Here is a 21,856-nt window from a genome sequence, read left to right as displayed (position 1 = left end):
GACCATTTAGCCATAACTAATCACATACTTTCTGTGAACAGAAACCCCTTTAAGTCAGATCTCACTGTCTAGGCACAGAAGTTATGCCATCAAAAAGAACCCAGAAGCACTCTTGTGCACATTAACAATTGAAGTACATAGTACAGTCCTGTGCCAGTAGGTGTTCAACAGAGAACAACCAATTCAAAGCAACACTGAATTCACGGCGTGATACTGTGTCAAACAGTGTAAAACAGTCATTTTTAAGTAACTCCTCTTCTTACAAACGTCTAGTGTCTGAAATTTGAGGCCCTTGTAAAGACCAACCTGGATGCAAACATGTTCCTGAGGAAGATTCCTACAATCTTTGCTCATTGAGATTCTCACAAGCTCGCTTCCATTCCCACCTACAGATTTTCCTGAGTGGGAGATATTCCAGGGACACCAGAGAGGAAAATCAACTATTCAGACGTGAAACTGCACAAACAAGCACACAGAACCAGGTGGAAGGAAGGGAGAGAGATCAAAGCTAGGCACTCCCTTTACTTCTCTGGGAAAGAAAGATAAGAAAGGAAGCTCTTCATTGCTCCTCTCCTGTATTTCTAATTTTTCCAGCTGTAAAAGAGTTGAGTTGCCAAGAGTTTTCAGCACTAGCTAAATCCAACGCTTTCTAAAGTAGCTGACTTTTATCTACTTCTTGTAGATGGAACAAGAGTGTTCATCAGGCTCTCAAGGCACTGTATAAGACCACTGGGCTTTGCAGGTTCTTTGGGGTGGCTCAATTTATTCTTTTTTTTTTCCAAACTGTGGCACACAAGAGAAATTACCCTCTTTGCCAGTGAAATGGAACATGAGCAAGATCTCAATGTAGCAGATTTATGTTTTAGTCTGTCAGAGACCACCAGAGGAGCTACTCAAAACTGGGCTATGTATTACACTTCTGAATAGATTCCTCATGTCTGTCCTTACAGAGAGTAGGAATATTAACATACAAGAGGCAACAGAGCTAAAGAAATGTGGGCTTCCTGTGAGTCATCTTTTGATTCCTAGGCACCCAAAAATAAGCCCTTCCATTGCAAGAGGTACAGCTGCTTACCAGAATGGTTTCTCTGCCATCTTCCCTTCAGCAAAGGTTCTCACAATCTCTAAGTTTTCTGCAGATAGGCAGCTGAATTGCAGAATTATCATCACAGCCAATTTCAAACCGGTGTTCTGTAAGTCAGCATGGCAGAGGTCACATACGCATGTGCACACACATGGGTTTTCTGTCAAGCTCTTGTAGCCTGCCATTTTAGCTTAATAATGGAAACAAATACACTCAATGCCCCTAAAATAAAATCATCCTCTTCTAGTAACAGTCCAAATTGGTACTAGACTGAGAAACAGTTTTCAGGATTTGTGTTTATGGGTTCAGCAACTTGTTTTTAGCTTGAAAAAAATATTGATGCCCATAAAAATACTCTTCTCCTGCTCAGCTTTTAAGCATCATGCACCACTGGCTCAGGAGATTTTCCACAGTGGAACTGGATCTTCAATAAACTGCTAATGGACAGCCAGTGTTCAGGTAGCCCAAATATCTCTTTATTTCCCAAGTAAATAGAAAGAGAACTTTCCATGAAGCACAATTATACACAATCTCTCTGTGTCCAATCTACATGGTCAGATCTCTTTAAAACTCACGTTTGCCTTTTTTATGCATCCTAAAATGTTAGTGTGCCACATTAGCCACAAGCTGCAAGCAATGCACATTTCCCTAATATTTTTTCTTATCAATGAACAAGTGGGGGGGGGGGGAGGAGAGGGAGAACACACACACAAAAAAACCCAACCAAACAAGGAAAGAGTCAGCATAATTAAAGTGACAGGTGGATTTTGAAAACCGCTTCAGGCTACAGCTAATAATAGAATACCCTATTTCAAATTAAAAGTTTGGGCGCAGAGTCTGGCATGCTTAAATGCTAAAGAAACACTAATGATTCTCCATGAGTTGGTCAGGGAGAATGGAAATGCCAGAATGCGGGAGCAGCATGAGAAGCTTCTCATACAGCAACTGGCCTGAATCCAATTCTCTGGAAAGACCTTTTCCTCCAACAAAGGCAAGCTGCTCTCCACGCTGTCAAGATGCATATGCAACAACCAAGGGCAAGCTTTGCTGTAGCAAGCCCATCCTCAGTGTTCCCCAGAAGAGGCACGGGCTGGCACAGGGTGATACCAGCCAGCACAGGGGAAATGATGTGCTCCATCTCACCAGTCCTTCAAGTCATTCCAATAGCCAGCAAATTTCAGGCTGTTTCCAAAGTGAACACATAAGTAGTTAAATTTTTCAACTTCTTCAGTAACAGTAGCAACCTCACCCTCTCTCATAAATTCCTTTACTGAACTCCAATGTCAGAGTAACAGCTTAAGAAGTGTCTGACTCACTACTGACAGAGGGCTTTGACAGCTTGGGTGGTTTTTTTATCTCCTGGCCCACAGGCAGCATAAAGGAATGGGGGAGGAGGGCTATTTGCTATTAATAAAGAAAGATGTTTATATGCTTCTTGAGTAGCTACATGTGGATACTCTTTGAGAACTTCACTTTCTCATTATAGCTGTAAGCTACCAAACAGCTACCCCATCAGGCATCCTCAAATTCTTCCAAACACACAGAAGATGGAGCAACTCCCTCCAATCCATCTTGATGACTTGCAGAAGGACTGTACCTGTATTCCTCGCATAGGCAGGTAACTTAGATTGAGCATGAAGGGCCCACTTCTGCACACACAGTGCTCAGCACAGGAATTAGGACCCTAATAAATCTTTCATTCATAGCACGTATTGTTACTTCTACAGAGTAAAATCTGTTGAATATAAAGAGTGCAGCAGCCATCGCCTGGGCACTGCAATGTAGCAGCAGCATCCAGGAAGTACTGTATGAAAACCACTGCCACTTGCTAAAATTAAGCATATCCAATACTCTTTTGTTCAAAACCCCCATTACCTACAGCTGCAAGAGGAGGTCAGCTATGCCAGGAGAACTCACATGTACACCGCCTTAAAACTGCTGAAGATACTCCATACATTGCCTTTGGCAACTACTGCTGAATAAGGGCAAGTCAAGACACAGAATGCTTTGTAACACAAAAATATTCAAAACTGAAATACTGAAATGATTTTCCAATCCAAAGGGATGAAACAATTATGTATTTAATTAGAAAAATTGGGACATTGGTTTCACCCTGTTTCTGTGCAGGCCAAAACTCATTTCCTGCTGTGGTTTCAGAAGCAGCTCTGGATAACTACATATGAAAGACAGTTAGGAAAGTAGGATAATTTCTACTCCACTCCACGTTGTGGTTATTAACAAATGAACCAGCAAACAAAAAATACATACATAAAAAAAAGGGGAACTAATGTTTAAAGACAGCCCAGGTTATAAACTCAAACAGTGAATATTCATGTGATAAATCATAAAATACTTCAGATATAGCTAATGGAAAAATAATAGCTCATTGAGTTTGTTTAGCTTGGAAAAGAGAAGGCTCTGGGGAGATGTCATTGTGGCTTTCCAATATTTGAAAGGAGCATTTAAACAGGAAGGGGAACAGCTGTTTATGAGGGTGGACAGTGATAGGGCAAGGGGGAATGGTTTTAAACTGAGACAGGGGAGATTTCGGTTAGATATTAAGAGGAAGTGTTTCACACAGAGGGTGGTGACGCACTGGAACGGGTTGCCCAAGGAGGTTGTGGATGTCCCATCCCTGCAGGCATTCAAGGCCAGGCTGGATGGGGCAGCCTGGTTTGGTGGTTGGCAGGGGGGTTAAAACTACATGACCATTGGGGTCCTTTTCAACCCAGGCCATTCTATGATTTTATGATTGAGTTTCCAGTCAACAAGAAAGATTCAATCTATACAGAGGGACCAGCAAGGGTAAATTAAGGGTGCAGTTTACAATTACTCATCCCTTGGTAAGCACAGCATGACAGCCTGTTACATACGTGTTCAGCCTGGCAATCTGGCTCAGGTGACAGAGTTGTTTTGAACACTAGGCCAAAGTTTTACATCAAAGCAATAAAGCAATTCCACAGCAGCCAAGGCAATGGCTTTTTCTCCCATTAAAAAAAAAAAAATTTAAAAAAAAAAAAAAAAAAAAGCATTCTGCCCTTCTTAGACTGCTTATTATGCCAGCTCTGGCTCACAGATTGCTCCATCCTCTCACATAAGAAATCCATCACGCACCTTGGTGCTCCACTCCCAGCCTCCCTGGAACTACAGGCAAAAGCCCAAGTGCTGCTTAGTCGTGGGCTGGTGCTCTTCCACCTTTTGATAATTATAGCCCTTTGATTGGAGCCCTAAAGCAACTTCAGTCATTTGATGCTTTCCCACAATATCTTCCACCCTTCCCCCTCAAAACACGCCCGAAGAACAGACAAGTTTCCACAGTTCACTGGGACATAAAGAGCCGCTCAGTTAACTGCCACAAAAAAAGCTATCAAAATAAAACACTAGCAGTCCTAGCAACGGGCATATGTGAGTGAAGTGCTTAGGCACATACAGTAATCCACGCTGCTTACAAGCGCTCTGGGACTTGTAACCCTGCTTAGTCCATCCACCTGCTCTGCATCCAGGCTGTTTTACAAACAGGGCTACCTTGCATACAGAACAAATGTCCAATTGAACACCTCATTTCTGCACTACAAGACTACCATCCAACTTGCAGAAGTTTACTATTCACAAGAAAGTATGTTCTGGCAGAGTAAAGAGCTCCATGTTTTGGAAAGTGGAACTACAGGTAGTGAATAGAGGTGCTCTTCCAATTAAACTAGATGAACAAGGGTAACAACCTCTCAATCAGATCTCACCAAGGAGTATTCATGTGACAACAGGCAAGTCATAATGTGACTGTTGCCACCTCTAGTGTGGATAAACTGCTTAGTTAGCCCTTAGTTCTGACACTTTTTTTCATTATCCTTTGAGCACTTGAGACTGCACTTCAGAATCAAAGCAGTGTACATATTAACCTGGGAAACAGGAAAAATAAAATACTACCAGTAAGTGTTGCACTAAACCTAACCTGTTTTAAAATCTATCTTGAAGTTACTAGACTGTCCTCAACCGTTCAGGCTTGAAGTTACATTAACAGGCATCTTCCTGTTGCACTGCAAATATTTTTTCTTGAGATGCATGTTTAATACTTGTAGTTAAATGGATCATTAGGACTGGAAATGTTCATCTCTTAGGAGATCAATAGGTTAGGATAATTTTCTCTTTGCAAAGCTGCCATTAGCCTGCTGATAGTTTCCTTTAAGACACAACACAGTAGCAGCCAAGACTAGCTTACATTGCTAGAAAGACAATACAAACTATCCAATTATTCTTCTCTCAACTACATGAATCCTTGCAGGTCTGTTTGTACACTGGATGTTAGGAAGATGCACATCAAAAACGAGTCTTCACAAAATGTAAATGAGTAGCATGACACAAGCACTCCCATCAGGGTGAAACAGCCACGCTGGTGAAACAACTGGATCTGTTACGGACACCTTCAAAATTCTCAGTCCATGGCATGTAGGCTTACTTACACAGTAAGCCTCATCCAGAACTAGAGCTGCACCCATAAGGCCAAACTTCTGACACTTGACCCAATAGTCTTAAGAAACACCCAGAACTGAAGTCTTACAAGCTGCTATTCAGACTTCATTAACGTACAGATGGCTTCCCTCTTTTTGCCTTGTCTGTGTACTTTGTCTTTCGGGGCAAGAAATTCCCCAACAAACTTTTATTGCAACTTTCTTGACATTGATTTTGCAACTGACCACTTGCAAAGCAGAAAAGCAGACACCCAGATGACTGCTAAAAGAAAGAATCATACAAATTGGAGTCACCATGAAAGACAAGCCACAGTAGGAAGATAGTTGGACACATTCTAGCTTCACTGCTCTTATACCTAACACTGCAGCTGTAAAAATCAGAAGGGGGGAAAAAAAAGCTGCTTTTTCAAGGCACAGAAAACCAGACTGCACTTCAGAAGTACATCACTGTTCAGCACTGTAGAAATAATTGCAAGTATAGTTCATGTTCTGCCTTCTTATAAAGGTTAAAAAAAATATATTAAAAAAAAAAAAAAGGATGAGAAGATGGTGACAGTCTGGAATAAAAGCATAAGCTGTAATATGGCAGTGAACAGGAGTGAACAGGTCACTTTGAGACTAACATTGAAGGACCACTACATTCTAACAGTAACTGTTTGTACCATAGCTGAAGCACTATGATTAAACAACTGTTAAGCTGGGCTCAGCAAGTGGAAAATTGCTTCTATTAAAAAATTTGCCTCATAACATTCCTCTCACAGGCAAAGAGTGCAGAAAATCAGCTCATAAGTGTCCATTACTTTGTTTTTACTACAACCTGTAACTCAGACATTTGGACCTGGTATTTGCTGTTCCATGGAATGTCAGCAACAGTCTATCTTACTGAGCACCTGTCAGCCACTGTTACCACTTCAGCCATCAGTGGTAAGATTAGAGCAAGTTGGTAACTGCACAGGCATCCATGAAGACACCCTCTCAGACCCTCTGCAAAAGAAGTTACCAAAAACATTGGACAAATTCCCTAGAATCAATTGGGCACGTCATGCTTCCCGAAAAGATGTACTGACATCCTGATTTAATCGCAGAAATGCCAGCAGCTGTTGAGTGATCACATTATCTCCCCCTCTCATCTGCTACCACTGTTATTGTAGATTCTCCAATACTGCTGTTGCTTTAAACTGTATTCAAACAAGTTTTCCTAAAATTCAAAATTCCAGTACCTACTTGTACTGCAACCTCTAAAACAAGAGAAGCAAACTTAAAACACAGCTACCATCAACCTCATTGTTCCAATAATCCCTAGCTTCAGATGCTCCCTCTTCCTCTACACCTACAGCATGAACATTCCTTTGAGTCTTTCAAGACAAAGAAGAGGAAGAAAAGTTGGGTCAGGAACCCAGGGGCACAAGAAGAAAGCAGGGTACTGAAGTACTTTTATTATTATTATTTTAATCAAATTAACACTTTTACTGACCACAATTCTACTGCCAGAAGCAAGTCAGCAGAGTTTATGCAATCAGACAGCTACCCACACACCTGGACTAGAATTATTCAGTAGGGAAAGAAACAACATGGAAAAACATGGAGAAGGCAGGCAGTCTGCCACAGACTTCTATATTAATTCCACCACTTCTTCCTTACCTTTACCTCTCCAGGCCCACTCAGCTTCCTATTTTCTCCTGGTCCTCATAAGACAACAGTTTGTTCAAGGGCAGCAGATATCCTTCCACTGCTTACTACAGAAATGTACAGAAGCAAGCTCTTGGGGAGTGAGGAGTATTTTCTCTCCCCTATTGAAAGACATGCTTGCAGACACTGCAGTGGAGAAATAGGTGGAAGAAGAGGGGGAAAACCTTCATCTTCTCCCAGCCCTATCAACAATTGCAGTGTTTTCACTTTCTAGGACAAGGGCTCCCAAGAGTTCCCAAATGCTCCATCCTCTTAAGCACTTAAATTTCAGAGCAGTTCTCAAGGCAGATAGGCCCTTGTGGTATGCAGTGTAAGTGGGTAAATTACCCCACAGCCACAGGCAGTAAAAGCAGGGACGTAACCAGCAGGTGGAGGTGTGGGCAAGACTCAACAAGGGCAAGACTCAACTCAAGGAGCAGCAGGTTAGCTGAGATTCCCATCATTGCTACTAAATTATGAAAAACAAGCACCATAAGACGTGCAAGACCAAGCACCACAAGATTCTGAATTTTGAGAATTCCACAACCCATGGTGCCCATAATTCTGGCAATAAAAGTCAATTCTCTGTTATGATGACTGTAGCTCTCTATCATCTTTATCACAATGCCAAATAAAATCAATTGATGAGAAGATGTAATATTTTAGGATGCCAGAATACCTCTTTGCTCCCACAAAAAGAAAAAAAACTGCCTGTAATAACACAGTACTATCAAGAATTCTATTCAGGTATAAGTTCAAAATACAAAAATAAAGAAAAATCTGTTCAATATAGTTGTTGTTTAATCTGACTGAAACCAAGACAGCTACACTGAGATAATGAAGAAACCTGCACTCTGCAGCTGCACTGTCAGTAAGCAGAGAGAAGGAACTGACACCTAGCCATGGAATTGCTTAGGCTCCATTTAGCCTTCTTGAGAACTAACACTGCTATTTTACTGTTTTCATAAGCAAACTGTTAAAACAACCTCAATTTATTAAAAAATAAAAAAATAATAGTAATAATAGAAATCCTTAACATGCTGGTTACAAAATTGTTGTCTAATTTGTGCATCTCTAAATGAACCATTAACATGTGAAATTGTTAAACAAAGAACTAAATGAAGAAGGGGCACTGATCACAAACTACACTGAGCAGGGTAAGAGGGAAGCATTCAGCACTTTTTAAGCATACCCATGACATGGATCTGATCTCAGCAAAACATTCATTAAAAATCAAGAGCTGTCTCCAGAGCAAATGCCTTGTGTTCTTGATTTAAAAATAGGACATGCTAAGTCTATGCATCGTTGTCACTTCTGTTAAACAAAACACTCCAAAGCAGATAGGGAGGACACGTCATGTTTTTTATCCTCATGCACTTTCACACAGGGCAGAAATAGTTTGGTATTAGCAAACACACACTGTGCTCCGAATCACTGTTACACAGTCATCCTGGAGCAGTGCACAAAGTTAAGCCATCAAGAGCTTACTAAATGGTGGCACTTTGAGGATTATGCCAGTGGGATGAATTTCCACGCAGATATCACAGGACATCCCTATCACTGCCTTATCCACAGTAGCACATTAATATTCACCTCAGAATAATGGAAGCTGACGTCTTCCCTGTGGTTTGTGCATAATTCTGCATATGGGAAGAATGCAATAGAGAGAAGTCAGCTAAGCCCATATTGTGTTGTTGCACCACACAGAGGGTAATGGTGAACCAGAGAAGCTGGAAAGAGGACTTCTCAGCTAGGAAAAAAAGTGTTTGTAAGAGTGAACTGTGCTACATGGAAGGAAATTATGAACTGGACAACACAGAAGGAACATCCAGAGCATTTCCTACAGTTTTCTACATACCTCATTCTTGCACTTTTACACAAATAAGGCTTTACTTGGAAACCACACGCAGCATTTGGAACCGCTCTTCTAGCCTACGTAAAGATCTTCCCCCTTTTCAGAAGGGAATGAAGTTCAAATAGAAGTAAAGTCCCTAAGCATCAACTCAGCACTTCAGAGAAGCCCTGAGATTCACCAGTAACTTTCTCCTTCAGTCAGAACAGTGATGTCACACTCTCCTAGAAGAATGCCTGACAACCTCAAATTTGACAGACTGACTGCTTTCTTCTCAGAGAAGGGGTGATAAAGGTCCAAGGAACAGAGTTCAAGAAAACATTTCAACCAAACAGAATCAACACCGGGCCCGTTGTGCCCTGAGGATTTATGCTAAGGCAATGCAATTAAGGTTTGCCTCCTGGGACACTTCAAGGATTAACTACTCCAACAGATCTCTTGAGAGAGCACAAGGAGATAATGTGAGACAAAGAGGCCTCTAAATAGTCCTCCCCACCTCAGCTTCAGCAGTCCCACCCAATTTATGTTAGCCTCCAGACCCCATTTTCTCTATCCTGAGAAGTTATGTACAAACTGCCTTCTACCACAGAAGTCACACTGCAATGGTACATCAAGTATTCGACACAGCCCCTTCAGGTCCTTTCCAAACCATTCTACAATTCTAGTCTAACCAATTAATTAAACCATTATTGGTTGGAATAACAGACAGTTTTCCAGCACAAGCATTTCTTCAGTCATTAAGTCATATCAGATTTGACAAGGGAGACACGAAATCTGTCTTCTGTAGGAGAAAACTGTTTTATCCAGTGGTATGAAAACAAGCACTTGCACACACACATAGGAGAAATTTCTCATTGCAGAAATGTGGTTGGTAAGGGATCTGAAGAGATTTCCATAGTCTGCAGCAAGTCGTTCCTTCAAGGGGTGGTGTAGCAGCGTACCCTGCACTGTGATGACTGCTATGCCTCCTCCCAGATACCAATTTTGAGCAGCAGGCAAGCTGGGGACTTGCAGTTGATGCATTTTGGCTTTAGTCCACCAGTGTCAAGAGATGTCAGCAGAAGTTCCAACATGTTCCAAAGCCGGCACTCCTCTTCCCCACGGGGCCAGAGACAACAGTTAACTCCCTGGGCAAGACCCCAGACTGTTAATGATAAAGCATCGCCTAAGGATTTTTTTAAGTGAATTTAATAAACTGCTTCAGATGTAGGGAGTGGAGAAATCTGCTGTGACCATTCCACCAATATAACAGACTCCAGGAGAAGGGAGCAAAGACTGTGGGGCCATAGTGTCATTCTATTGTTCCTTTGAACTGTCAGCTCCCCAAAATGCATACTGCCACATATCCCTGACTACTTCTGCTTGCTACATTCAAGGTGAGAGCTAAAACTGAGGTCTTTACATAAATGCTTTAAATGGAAATGTAATAGGAACTTAAACAAGGAGGAAGATGTGTTTGTTCAAAGATCATGGAAAGGGAGGCAAAGGAGAGAGACTGTTAAGGTGCCTTTCTTTTACAGAGGTAGTCGTAGAAGTCTCCACAACAAGCAACCCAAAACAAGGCAGCCCTCAAATTACAAAGTGCAGGATGGACCTTGCTTCCTTATTTAAGTATATCTGTTGATCAGAATTACTTCAAAACCCCATGGAAAATCTTCCATTTATGAGTTTGCACTTGATATTATCTTTCAAAATAGAAATCAATCAATGGCAAAAATTCAAGGCATCCTTTATGTTTAAGGTACATAGGCTGCTCTGAAAGCAATGCCTCCCATCTTACTCTGTTGGCCCACAGCGTAAGAGCTGGATGTTGGTGATATGGCAGTAGAGAATGAATCTTCCCACCAATGTTCCATCAGATTTTGTTGCCACACATCATATGGCAGCAGAGGGGGAGTCTGGCAGAATGGTTACTGATATGAAAGTGTATGTAAAAGAAATGTGCATCACTGAATTGCTCCAGGTAGAAAAAGCAGCACCTACTGACAAACATCACCACTTGCTGAACAATTTCAGTGACCATACAGTGGATGTACACACAGCGAGGCAGTGGGTGGTGCATTTCAGCAATAGAGACAGTGGGTCACCTCCACTAGTGCAGATGGTTACAAGCAAGACACACACACTTCTTTTCACCAGTGGTGAATATGCACATCTCATGGTGATGAATGTGACAAAAAAAAATATGTTTTGTAGCTGTGAATTAGCTCTATCAAATAGCATTATTGTGCTCTTCATATCTCATAGTTTCCAGGAAGCATTACTTTTGGAGCAACCTATGTAAGTGTATCAGATTATTATATATCTAAAGCAGAACAAATAATTTATATGACACTAAATTTATACACCCACTTCAAAAGATAACATCATATATTTTCCAAGACCTGTGAAATATCAGCCAATACATTTTTCCTGAAGTCTGCAGACTTCTGTTGTAAGGTAACAAGTGACCTACAGCAGAGTCATTGCCTCAATACTTATATCTTTCTACTGTGACCATCACCTGACCCTGATGATAATCAGCATAGAGACAGATGATAAAATGTGTTTACAATCCATTTAAAGTTCATCCCAGAGAGAGACTCCAGGCAAGACCACCCCAAGCAAGCACAGGTCTTCTGTCTGTGTCTTTTTGTAATACACAAAAGAAGAGAGAGAGCCTAATTCCTTGCAGGTGTAAAATATATATTTAATTCCATAAAACAAACTGAAAGAAACATTTAACTGAGTTGATCCATTAAAAAACTATATGAAATGCAAACAGCTTATTTGCAAATGAGAAGGCAGGTTCTGTGACCTAAAAGATACCTCCCAATTCTATCTTCCAGAAAGTAATCCTATTAAGACAGTGCAACACAAGGATTTTCATTAGGCATTCACTGTGCTATCACTTGCATTTGTGATGTCCAACACACAAGAACGAAGCTTGTGATCCCCTTGTTACCATCACACTCAGAACTGCCCTCCATCCAAAAGATGTGTCACTCAGTGCACAAACCAAGCATTTAGACCCTTGCCATTATGCCTCTTTAAACTAAAGCTCTTTTTGTGCTAGATTTGCTCCACATGCAGAACCATATTACACTCAAGCTATCAACAGTATAATAACTAAAGATCTATAGTACAGGTTATTTTTTTCTACGTTCAGATCTACTAGATCTGTACTACTGATTAGTATCACATGCATTAAAAAGATACAAGATGCCTTCCAGGCCTGTGATCTGTGTGATGCCTCAAAATAGTTTAAGATACTGTGTTGAACTCATTTCCTAGAATAGATACCATGCTCCTTAGGGGGAGAAGAGGTAACAACTCTGCTCAAATGTGAGCTTCAGAACTAAACACTTATCACTTCAAAGACCATTTGATTTGTTTCAGCGCTCACCTCTGCCCAAATGGTTCCTCTTTCCAAGTTCTTTAACATGCTAAATTTGTTCTACCTTTGAAATGCAGTCATACTGCCACTGTCTGGACTGCATCCAATTAAGACTTTTGTCCTCCCCTTCTCCAAAGTGATTAACTTCTGGAAATCTTGACTTGGATAATTCCACATGTCACAATGCTTCATGACAGGCAGCCAAAATCTGCAGTGACAGAGATGGATGGCCGTGTGTAACCTACTCAATTTGTGCTGTCAATGAGAAGTTTCTGGAGTTAGACAGAGGGAAAGAAAATAAAAAAAGAAGGGAAAAAAAAATGAGAACTAGGACTTACACTACAGGCAAGACACAAGGCTGCTGGGAGAATGGATTGATATTGCTGCTGTTTTATCACCTGTGGTAACAAGAGACAAGGTGACCATAACTCAGACTGAAGGAGGCTAGGGATGGGACAGTACGTTTTGTCACAGGCATTTTCTGCACTCTTAGAGAGCCGTTTCAGTTTACAGATTACATGTGGTAGCATACACTACAAAAATGCTCTACAAAACTTGTTGGATCTGGAGCCGAATGCTGTGCCTTTTCAAGTGGATGGACATATCCTAATCAAGCAGGAATTCAGCCGCACTCTGCAAGGTATGGACCACTAGAGAATTAAGTCATATGAGAACCCCAACTACCATGATACTTGTGAAATTAAGTTCTATTTCAAGTAGAACATCTTTTAATGTAGTTTCGACACCTACTCAGAAGCATTCACTATGCCTTTTAACAGGAGGCAGATGCACCATGAAATGCATATTTTCCTCATTTAAACAGTGCTATTTTTGTTTCAGGCATTTGGTTCTCTAGCACAGTTCAGATCAGCTAACACAAAGCCCTGAGAATAACAGGAGGTACCATTTCACCCTGCTGGAGCACAGGGATACAACTGTGTCCCATGTCCTGCAAGAAAGCTCAACATAACCAGCTCCCAGCTAACTGGGGACAAAGCATCCATGTTGTGGTTTAACTGTTCTGCAAGCACAGGCACATCCAGGCCAGACTCAAGTCCAAAAGGAACACAGGTTAAGTCTGTGAGTCAAACCTGAGCAGGAGAAAAGGGTAGATCAACAGTTCCCCTCTATCCACATCAGCTGTTTGTTCAGTGCATAAACTGTAGAGTTTACAACTGTTTTTGTTGTGCTTATTTTAATCCACATTTTCCCCCCATCTCTTCACTCACTCATCATCTTGGATAATCAAGCACTGACTACACAAATTGATTTGCCTAAAGGCAGCAGAGTCTTTGTAGCCACAACGGTTGGAAGATACCATTTATAAGAAGCACAATTATGAAAGGTGATGTAAGCAATCAATTATTTCTTTGCTTCATCATAAAGCAATCACACCCACACCTCCAGCAAAGAGACTGGTTCAATCTTGAATGAAGAGGGAAAGAACAAGACTTGATACAAAAAAGCTGATGGAAGATGAAGATTTGTGTTGTAAAGCTTCTAAATTAGCAGCCACAAATGTTGCTGCCACTTAAAGAATGAACCAGGACATTCAGACTATACAAAGCTCAAGTGGTCTGAAAAATAATTTTCCTGGACTCCTTGAGATGTAGTGTCAATTTTGCATTTTAAAAGGATGAAGGTAGCTGAATGGTGGTACATTTCCTAATAGATTAGGGTCTTCAGAACCTAAGATTAGAGCTTAAACAGCACTTAAGACACAAAGGGCTCCAGCCCCACTGCCAGCAGGCGGCTGGCACCTTAGCAGGTACTTAATTCCACCCTCCCTGAAAGCAGCAGCATGCATTTTACAAGAGATGTTTTACTGCTTCATGCGTGCTATGAGCCACTTTGGGTCTCCTATTTTCCACTCTTGGGACTCTTCAAATAACTCTCCATAGCTGCTACACAATTTCTGCTATGCCAGCACTGCTGCGTTCCTTGCAGTTCTCTGATTATAGCAACCTTTGCACTGAGCAGGGTCTCTGTCCTCAAGAGTCTTCCATGGTTCATGCCGTGTAACTCTGAAACCAGTAATAATAGTCCAAAAGAAATAACTTGGAATTTAAGCAATGTGGTGAACTTCTAAACACTTTACTCCGATGCATAAAAACTCTCATTTTCATTTTCCTGAAGGAATGAATCCTTCATTACACTTGTTACTCACAGGCTTATTTTCAATGGACAAGCCTCCCTCCTCCTTTTCTCCAATTCTCAGGCTCTTTCCACTTGTGATCCCTTTGGAAATGAGTTCACACACAGTTACCATTTGTGAAGCCTTTGTCCAAGTCAGAGGAAGTCTATTCAAAGAGCCAGTCAGCAAGTTTGTGGCTGTGGTGTTTCATTTGGTGGATTTCCTTACAAACACCTCTGTAAGAAACAAGTCATAAAACTCAAACATTACCTCACAGTAGCATGAGGAATAAGTAGTATCCAATCACACCATGACATCCACACAACAAAACGGCAGCCTCAGCTGCATGCTGAACACACTGTTCTGGAAATACTGGTGTGCCCTAATAGAGGAAAAAAAGAAAGTATTTGTCCCTTATACTCAGCATTCTTCCCAACCCAAAGCAAACCAGACCATCAGCAACTCTGGCAAATGCCTCAGCCACACAGGACTGCACAGAGCCACAGACTGCAATGAACAGGCTGGAGAAGGCAGTACATGCCATGCATAAGGTTGGTAGCCCATTTATATACCGTCACAAATAGCTGGGAGAGAAACAGCTGCAACAGAGCCCATCGGGTCATAAAATGTCTGTATGGGTGTAGCTATAGAGGAACCGATACCCAGGACAGCATCTCATTGTTCTGCATAAGCAGCACTGCTCTTGAAAGACCATCAATACTCAGTCTGCAACTTGACTCAGCATTGAAACAAATATTTTGGGAATTGTCAAGGCAGCTAATTTGTTTAAAGGCAAGGTTAAGTGTCTAGAGCCTACCTTGCAAAAACCCATCCTTTCCAGACAGCCTGATAAGAGCCAGAGCGCACACCTTACCTACAGCCCTTCCTTAACACTGACACCTCACCATCAGCTTTTACCACTGCAGCCAAAAGATGAGCATGGCAGGAAGGGAAAGGGAGTGCCAGGGAGTTCTCACTTTTGTGATCTACCTCTGAAGCCTAAATAAGGGCCTTCCTCATTTTCTCACGTCTAGCACCAAACAGTTTAAAGTCATGCACGTACAGACTGGCAGACTCTGAAGCTACACCAGAGACAAGCTGCAGCTGTGCGTGTATTCAAGCAGCTCCACAAAGAAAGTAGCCAAATAGAGTGCACTCCCAGAGAAAGACCAGGGGAAGGAACATCAGTCCATGCAGGAATGAGTTAAATGGTTCCCTTCCCTCCCACTCCTACCAATACCTTTTATTTTTAAACTAATGGCCACAATGATTGGCTCTACCAACTTGAAACCCCTCACCCAGCTGAGGGCTTTAAGCCATTCCTGTCCTTACAGCACCCACATATTAGGGAGTAGAAAAGAATCCTATGCAATGACAATCTCCAGTCTGGCACAGCTGTTTGCACTGAAATAAAGTGTTTGAGGGGCTTTCACAGGTAACCTTCCCAGTTGTCATTTCTTCTAGAATTTTTAAGCAGAGAATTCCATATGTGTAAGCTGACCTGGAACAGAAAAGGTATGAACTGGAACATAATTCCCTGTTACTTCCAGTCTGAGATCACAGCCTACGCTATGCACTGGTAGCCATACATGATTATAGACTACTCTAATAAAGCAATTGATTACCCAATACACTCAGCAACAGCTTATGTTAGAAGGAACTTCTAGCATACAAAACCTAAGGGCTCATTTGATTTGTACATCCACATCTCTACATTAAAAAATACTTAGCAACAAACCCATAGGTCAGCAAAAATCTTTCTTCATTGTTTATTAATGTTGCATAAAATCCATACGTCCTTCGTGCTCTTATTCCATCAGCTTTCTGCCATCTATAGCAAATTCTGTACTCATGAGTAGACAGTACCACTGGGCATAGCAATGTACTTGAAAATCTAAATGGTTTCTGGGGACAAATCTATTTGCTTCTGTAATATTTAAAGTAGTACAAGTCTGATAGGTGCACACAAGGTAAATCCTACTTCTGGAAATCTAGGCTGTGATCACTTACGTTCTGACATACAGGTTGCAAATCATTGCAGAACGAATGGCAATGATGAAAGTTGCTCTCTGCAGCATTATTTAGCAATCCTTAAGCAATAACGAGTTTAGCCCAAAACATGAAGTATCTGGAAAAACTATTTTTAGAAATAACACTCCAAGTAAAGACTGACACCGAAGTCAGTTCAAGCCTTGCCATTTAAGCACTGCATTTTCAATGCACTAATTTGAGACTGCATCCCCATCACATAAAGGAAGTTTTGTAGACCATTCATTTGGGGTTTTTTGGTGTTGGTTTTTTTTTTTTTTTTGTGGGTTTTTTGTTTGTTTTAAAATGACAGCAGCTCTGGGAGCAGACAGCCAGCCCAAGGCTTCCACCTGAAGCCTTTGTCTTTAATATGCTATGCTGCCAGGGGTTGTTGCCAAAATGAATCCTGCTGAGGAGACTCTGGTCCCACTTAAGTTTATGGCCATGGTAACCCTTCACCATTACCACTGGTCTCTATCCATAGAAACTGCTTCCTGTAGAAGCAGCCTTATCTATGGTTGGTATTTGTACCATGCATCTGTGGTCACCATCAGAAACCATCTTGAAAAGTTCCTTCTAAGGAGTATTCCACAAGCTTCATTACCCAATTTGGCATCTAATTTTAAAAATTATACCTGTTAAAACCAAGATTCACTTGAAAAAGCACACAAACAAACTTATCTCCTTAATCCCTAACCTCATCTGCTAAACACTGTCACCAAGCCAAGACATGCTCACAAGCACATAGCTGATGTAACTTGCAAGTACTTGAGAGACTATGAATACACATCCAGCTCTGAGTAAAAGGAATCTTCCAGTAAGTATCCATTTACCAATAAACCTTGGTATAATTCAGCAGAAAACATTTAAACAGCAAACAGTAGGGTGCTACATTTACTCAGTCCCACAGAGAGACACCTAAGACTCTGCTGCCCTGCAAGTACCCTCCACTTTCTTATTTATATTCTTCCCAGCAATAGAGCACATCGCTCCCTATAAACAGCTTTGGATCAGGATAGAGGCAAAAAGCAACACCTGTTAGCTCTTTCAGGATTAGTAATTTCATGGCTATTTCTGACACTCTTGAAGATTTGAGGTTATTTCAGAACTGAAGTGTCATCACAGTAAGGAATTCATGGTAGATCCTTCACAGAAGGTGTGATTCCCACAATGCCTCCCAATTTGCAGACAAAGTTATCAGCTCTGCATAGGCGATGAGGTTTCAGCATGAGAGCTAGATATATAAGCCTAGAAGTAAATCGGGTAGACTCCAGCAATGCATCTTCCATTAAGTTGCTATCACCTTTACTCACTATATTCATCATGCATCTTCAGCTTTATTTTGACAGCATATTAACTGCTTGACCTTTTCATACTGCCATCAGCGCTGACACCAGTCAGAGTTCCAGCGTGACAGAAAAGAGCTTAAGACCTACGCATTTTGCCCTCAGTCTTCAAAGCTATAAACATTGTCACCTGTTGTATCAAACCATTTCCCCCCACCATGTAAAAGACATACTTGAAAAGGAACTCTAAAAAAGAAAAAAAGAAAACTACTTTTAAGCAATAATATATTATTTCCATCTTAATGGGGAGCCCTCCTATTTCAGTTGGAGTTAACACCAACGGTGAGGAAAAGGCTCAAAGGTGTATTCTTCAGGCATTTGTACACAACAAACCAGTTATTTTAATGCTGTAAAGAGCAGCAATAGCTCCCCTGGACCTTGGCTTAGTCCAACATGACACCCTTCTTTGCAAAGAACTACACCCACGTGTTAAAAGCACACAGCACATTGCCCAAACAGGCTTTGTGTTTTGAGCAACACAAGTTAAACCAGAGGCAAGAGATGCAGCAAGCCAGCTACTGACCACACCATCACACACACACACTAATTCACCAGCTGCAAACAGATGTAAGTACTTCTGACCTCAAAGAATTCCTCACGCCCTACAGGTTGCACGGCTGCAAAGGCAATTCACACCAAGATGACAAATAACAGCTGCTCATTTTTAAACCAGTTTCCATTTATATCTTTCCTTCCCTCAGTTCAGAGATGCAAACAGTTACAAAGGTTTCACTGGTCACATGCACATTTTTGATGAGGGAAAACGCTTCTGACAAATTTGCTGATAAACTGGTTTTGAGATGGAAGGGAGCTTCTTTGTATGCCGGCTATCAAGGCCCAGTCACTTGGGCCCTCACCTCAGGGCTGCCAGGCTCTCCCCTGCCTCACCAAAGCTGACCTCGAGCCCAGAGGTGAGATGCTGGCTCTGGGGATGTGAGCTGCAAAGCACACATTTTGCTCCAACAAATCTCCCTTTGGAAGTCATTACTGAAGGTGAATTACACACTACTGATGGGAAAGGCTCAGCTCAGACTGAACGTTCTGAGCCTTTATAATAGCAAGTACTGAGGAGAGAGGGCAGGGGGGAAATTGGACGCCTTGGGGAGTAGAGCTACATTTCCAATGAAGCTTTGACAAAGCTCCTTTCCTTACAGCTGTTACTATGCCTCTGAATAATCTTGAAAGCCCTCCCGTGCACACATCCTCTACAGAAGAAGATTCAAAGACAGCGTTGACATGACTTAAACGCGGTAAGTACGGCCATATCGGCGCTCGCAGTTCCCCCCTCTCACGACCTTCCTTCCATCCGCTCACCGAAGCCCACCGGCAGCGCCCACCGCAGCTGCGGGCGTGGACAGGGCAGGACGCGGAGCGCCGCCGGCCGCCCCTCGCGATCCCGTCCTCCCCTCCTCCCTCCCCTGCCGCAGCCGCCCCCGGGGCGCCCCTCTGCGGGACGGGGCTCCGCTCCGAGGACGCCGCCCGGGTTCGGCGGTGGGAGGTCCCGGTGCCCGCGGCGGGCGGGGGCTCTGCGGCAGGCGAGCCGGGCAGCCCGAGCCGCGTCTCCGCACCTGGCAGCCGTAGAGCTGCCCCAGCTGCTCCACGATCCACTCCTCCAGCACCAGCCGCTTCCGCAGCTCCTTCCGATCGTATTTCACCGTCACTTTGCCCTGCTGGTGGCGTCGCTGCTGGACCTGCACCGCCGCCGCCGACACCGCGTCCTCCCGCCCCGAGCCTCCGCCGCGGGGGCTCTGAAAGAAGACGCGGCCCCCGCCGCCGCCTCCGCCCGGTGCCGCCGCCGCCTCGCTGCCTCCGGTGGCCACCGACATGCTCCGCTCCGAGCCGAAAGGCGCCCGCCGCTACCGCCGACCCGCCCGTGCCGCGTCTGGCTGGCTCCCCCGCACCTGCCGTTTAAAGGCTGGCATGGCACGGAGGATCGGCCGGCCCCGCCGCGGGGAGGGATGTGCCGGAGCGGGGCGGGGACAGCAGCTCCGCGAAGGGGCGGCACGGCACGGTCCGCCCCCCCGGGCTGCCGGGTCGCCCGCTGCTGGCACCGGACCCCGGGCTGTGGATTTTCGGCGGTGTTGTTCGGAGGAAACGCTCGTGCTGCCCTGCTGTGCGCACTGCGGTTGTCGGTATCGCCTGTCTGCACGAATATCTGTATGCCATCGTTTTCTGCTCTGCGGGGCAAAGGGGGCCGGGGGGCGTTCGAGTCCTAGCGGGGGGTGGGGTTGTGATTCCAGGGCAGTGAATCCAAATAGAGAGCAAATATTGCAAGCTCTCAGCGGTTCCAGTACCAATTAGCCATCGGAAGATGGCTGTAGTTCTAAAAGCCACCATTTAGCATCAGTGTGACGGCACCATTTAGCAGCAGTGTTTTATTTAGTGTGGCAACTCCGAGTCTCTCAGGAGTCGCCTAGTGAAGGCACGATGGCCCATCACACGCTGAAAGACACCTGTGAGCGTATTTTGCAAGTCTGCAAGTAAGCAGCTGACCTAAGGCGGGCTCTGCGTAGGGGCCCCAGGCTGGACCCGACAGCAAACAGCTGCAACAAGGGACAGGAGCCAGCTCCCCACCCGTACAGACACGGGACTGAAAGCATCCAGTGCCCCACAACTCTACGTGGCTGTGGGGAGCATGTCCAGCACTCACAGAGCACACCCTGGTGAGGGTGTGAAGGCGGCACAGGGCAGAAAATCATCAGCTGTAACACCCAGGCATGTCACAGAATCATAGAATCACAGAATCACAGGATGGACTGGGCTGGAAGGAACCTTAAAGCTCATGTACTTCCACTCCCCCCTGCCGTGGGCAGGGCTGCCACCTACCACATCAGGCTGCCCTGTCCAACCTAACCCTGAGCATCTCCAGGGGTGTGGTACACACAGTTTCTGGCAACCTGTGCCAGAGCCTCAGCACCCTCTGAATTTCCACCTAACATCTAACCTTAAATCTCCTCTCTTTTAGTTTAAAGCCATTCCACCCTGTCCTATCACTATCAGAGCGTGCAAAAAATCAGTCCTCCTCTTGCTTGCAAGCTTTCCTAAAGTACAAGAAGGCCACAGTGAGGTCTTCCCAGAGCCTTTTCTTCTCCAAGCTAAATAAGGTCAGCTCCCTCTGCCTTTTTTCACAGGAGAGGATCTCTTAGCGGCCCTCCTCTGGACCTGCTCCAACAGCAACATGACTTTGTTCTGGAGGACTTGGGCCTGAGTGCAGTACTCCAGATGGGACCTTGAGCACTGTGTCCAGCCCATGGGCTGCCAGCCTGTCCCAGGCAAATGCATATTGCTGCATGGCAGGCCGTGTGGTAGCAGCAGCCTTTCAGCCGCTGGTTGTCCCCTTAATGGACACCACCACTGAGCTGGCCAGTGTGAGACATCCCAGCCTCATCAGGGTACTTACGTGAAACCCAGCTTGTGCTGCTAAAGAGATCATAATCTAATATGGGCAGGAGATAAAATCTCATTATTGGTCTTAAATGCTGTGATAGCTTTCAAATTATCTTCTAAAATAAAGCCAGTTCTTCAAAGCAAAGCACGCAAAGTTAAGCTTCTTGTATGCATTTAGAGACCACATGATTTTCAGAGATGGGCAACCACAGCTGGGCATTAGAGTAGGCCCCGCTGGGAGCTCAGGCAGCAGGCAGAGCTGGGAGAGCCCCATCCCACAGCTCTGACCTGGTGCCAGTAGCTCTGGCCACTGGGCTCAGCCGCAGCACAAGCAATCCCGGACAGCAGCTGCAGCTGCACAGGACCGCCCAGCTTATAAATCTGGGCTTGGGTAAATACAGTAAGAAAACACTATTTTCTACAGTTTGTTCTTAGAGAAACCAAAAAGATGCAGAGGAGCTTCTGAAAGGGGGCAGTGGGGGCCTTTCATTTTATTTCTTTTTGTTTGGAGTGGT

General features: G+C 43.7%; 1 protein-coding gene and 1 long non-coding RNA gene across 3 annotated transcripts in view; one reads left to right on the top strand and one right to left on the bottom strand.

Annotated features, from left to right (window-relative positions):
- Positions 1-19,917, bottom strand: part of PPP1R14C (protein phosphatase 1 regulatory inhibitor subunit 14C) — a 50,628-nt gene extending 30,711 nt beyond the window's left edge. The window contains exon 1 of one of the 2 annotated variants that reach the window (XM_015858173.3): positions 19,523-19,917. In XM_015858173.3, coding sequence (XP_015713659.1) covers positions 19,523-19,780 — 258 coding nt within the window. In that variant the 5' untranslated portion in view covers positions 19,781-19,917. Of the gene's footprint in view, positions 1-14,613; positions 14,742-19,522 lie in introns of those variants that run through there. The other variant, XM_085543476.1, reaches the window with a different exon arrangement.
- Positions 14,756-21,486, top strand: LOC146761389 (uncharacterized). Its single transcript, XR_014944789.1, has 2 exons — positions 14,756-19,204; positions 21,086-21,486. It is a non-coding gene; the product is annotated as an uncharacterized LOC146761389 (long non-coding RNA).
- Positions 21,487-21,856: the final 370 nt, after the last annotated feature.

This window comes from Coturnix japonica, chromosome 3 (assembly GCF_054131305.1).
Source record: "Coturnix japonica strain WE chromosome 3, WE-NBRP24, whole genome shotgun sequence".
NCBI classification, from domain to species: domain Eukaryota; kingdom Metazoa; phylum Chordata; class Aves; order Galliformes; family Phasianidae; genus Coturnix; species Coturnix japonica.
The sequence above is the reverse complement of the archived record's forward strand: the minus strand, read 5'-3'. Positions and strand labels throughout refer to the sequence as shown.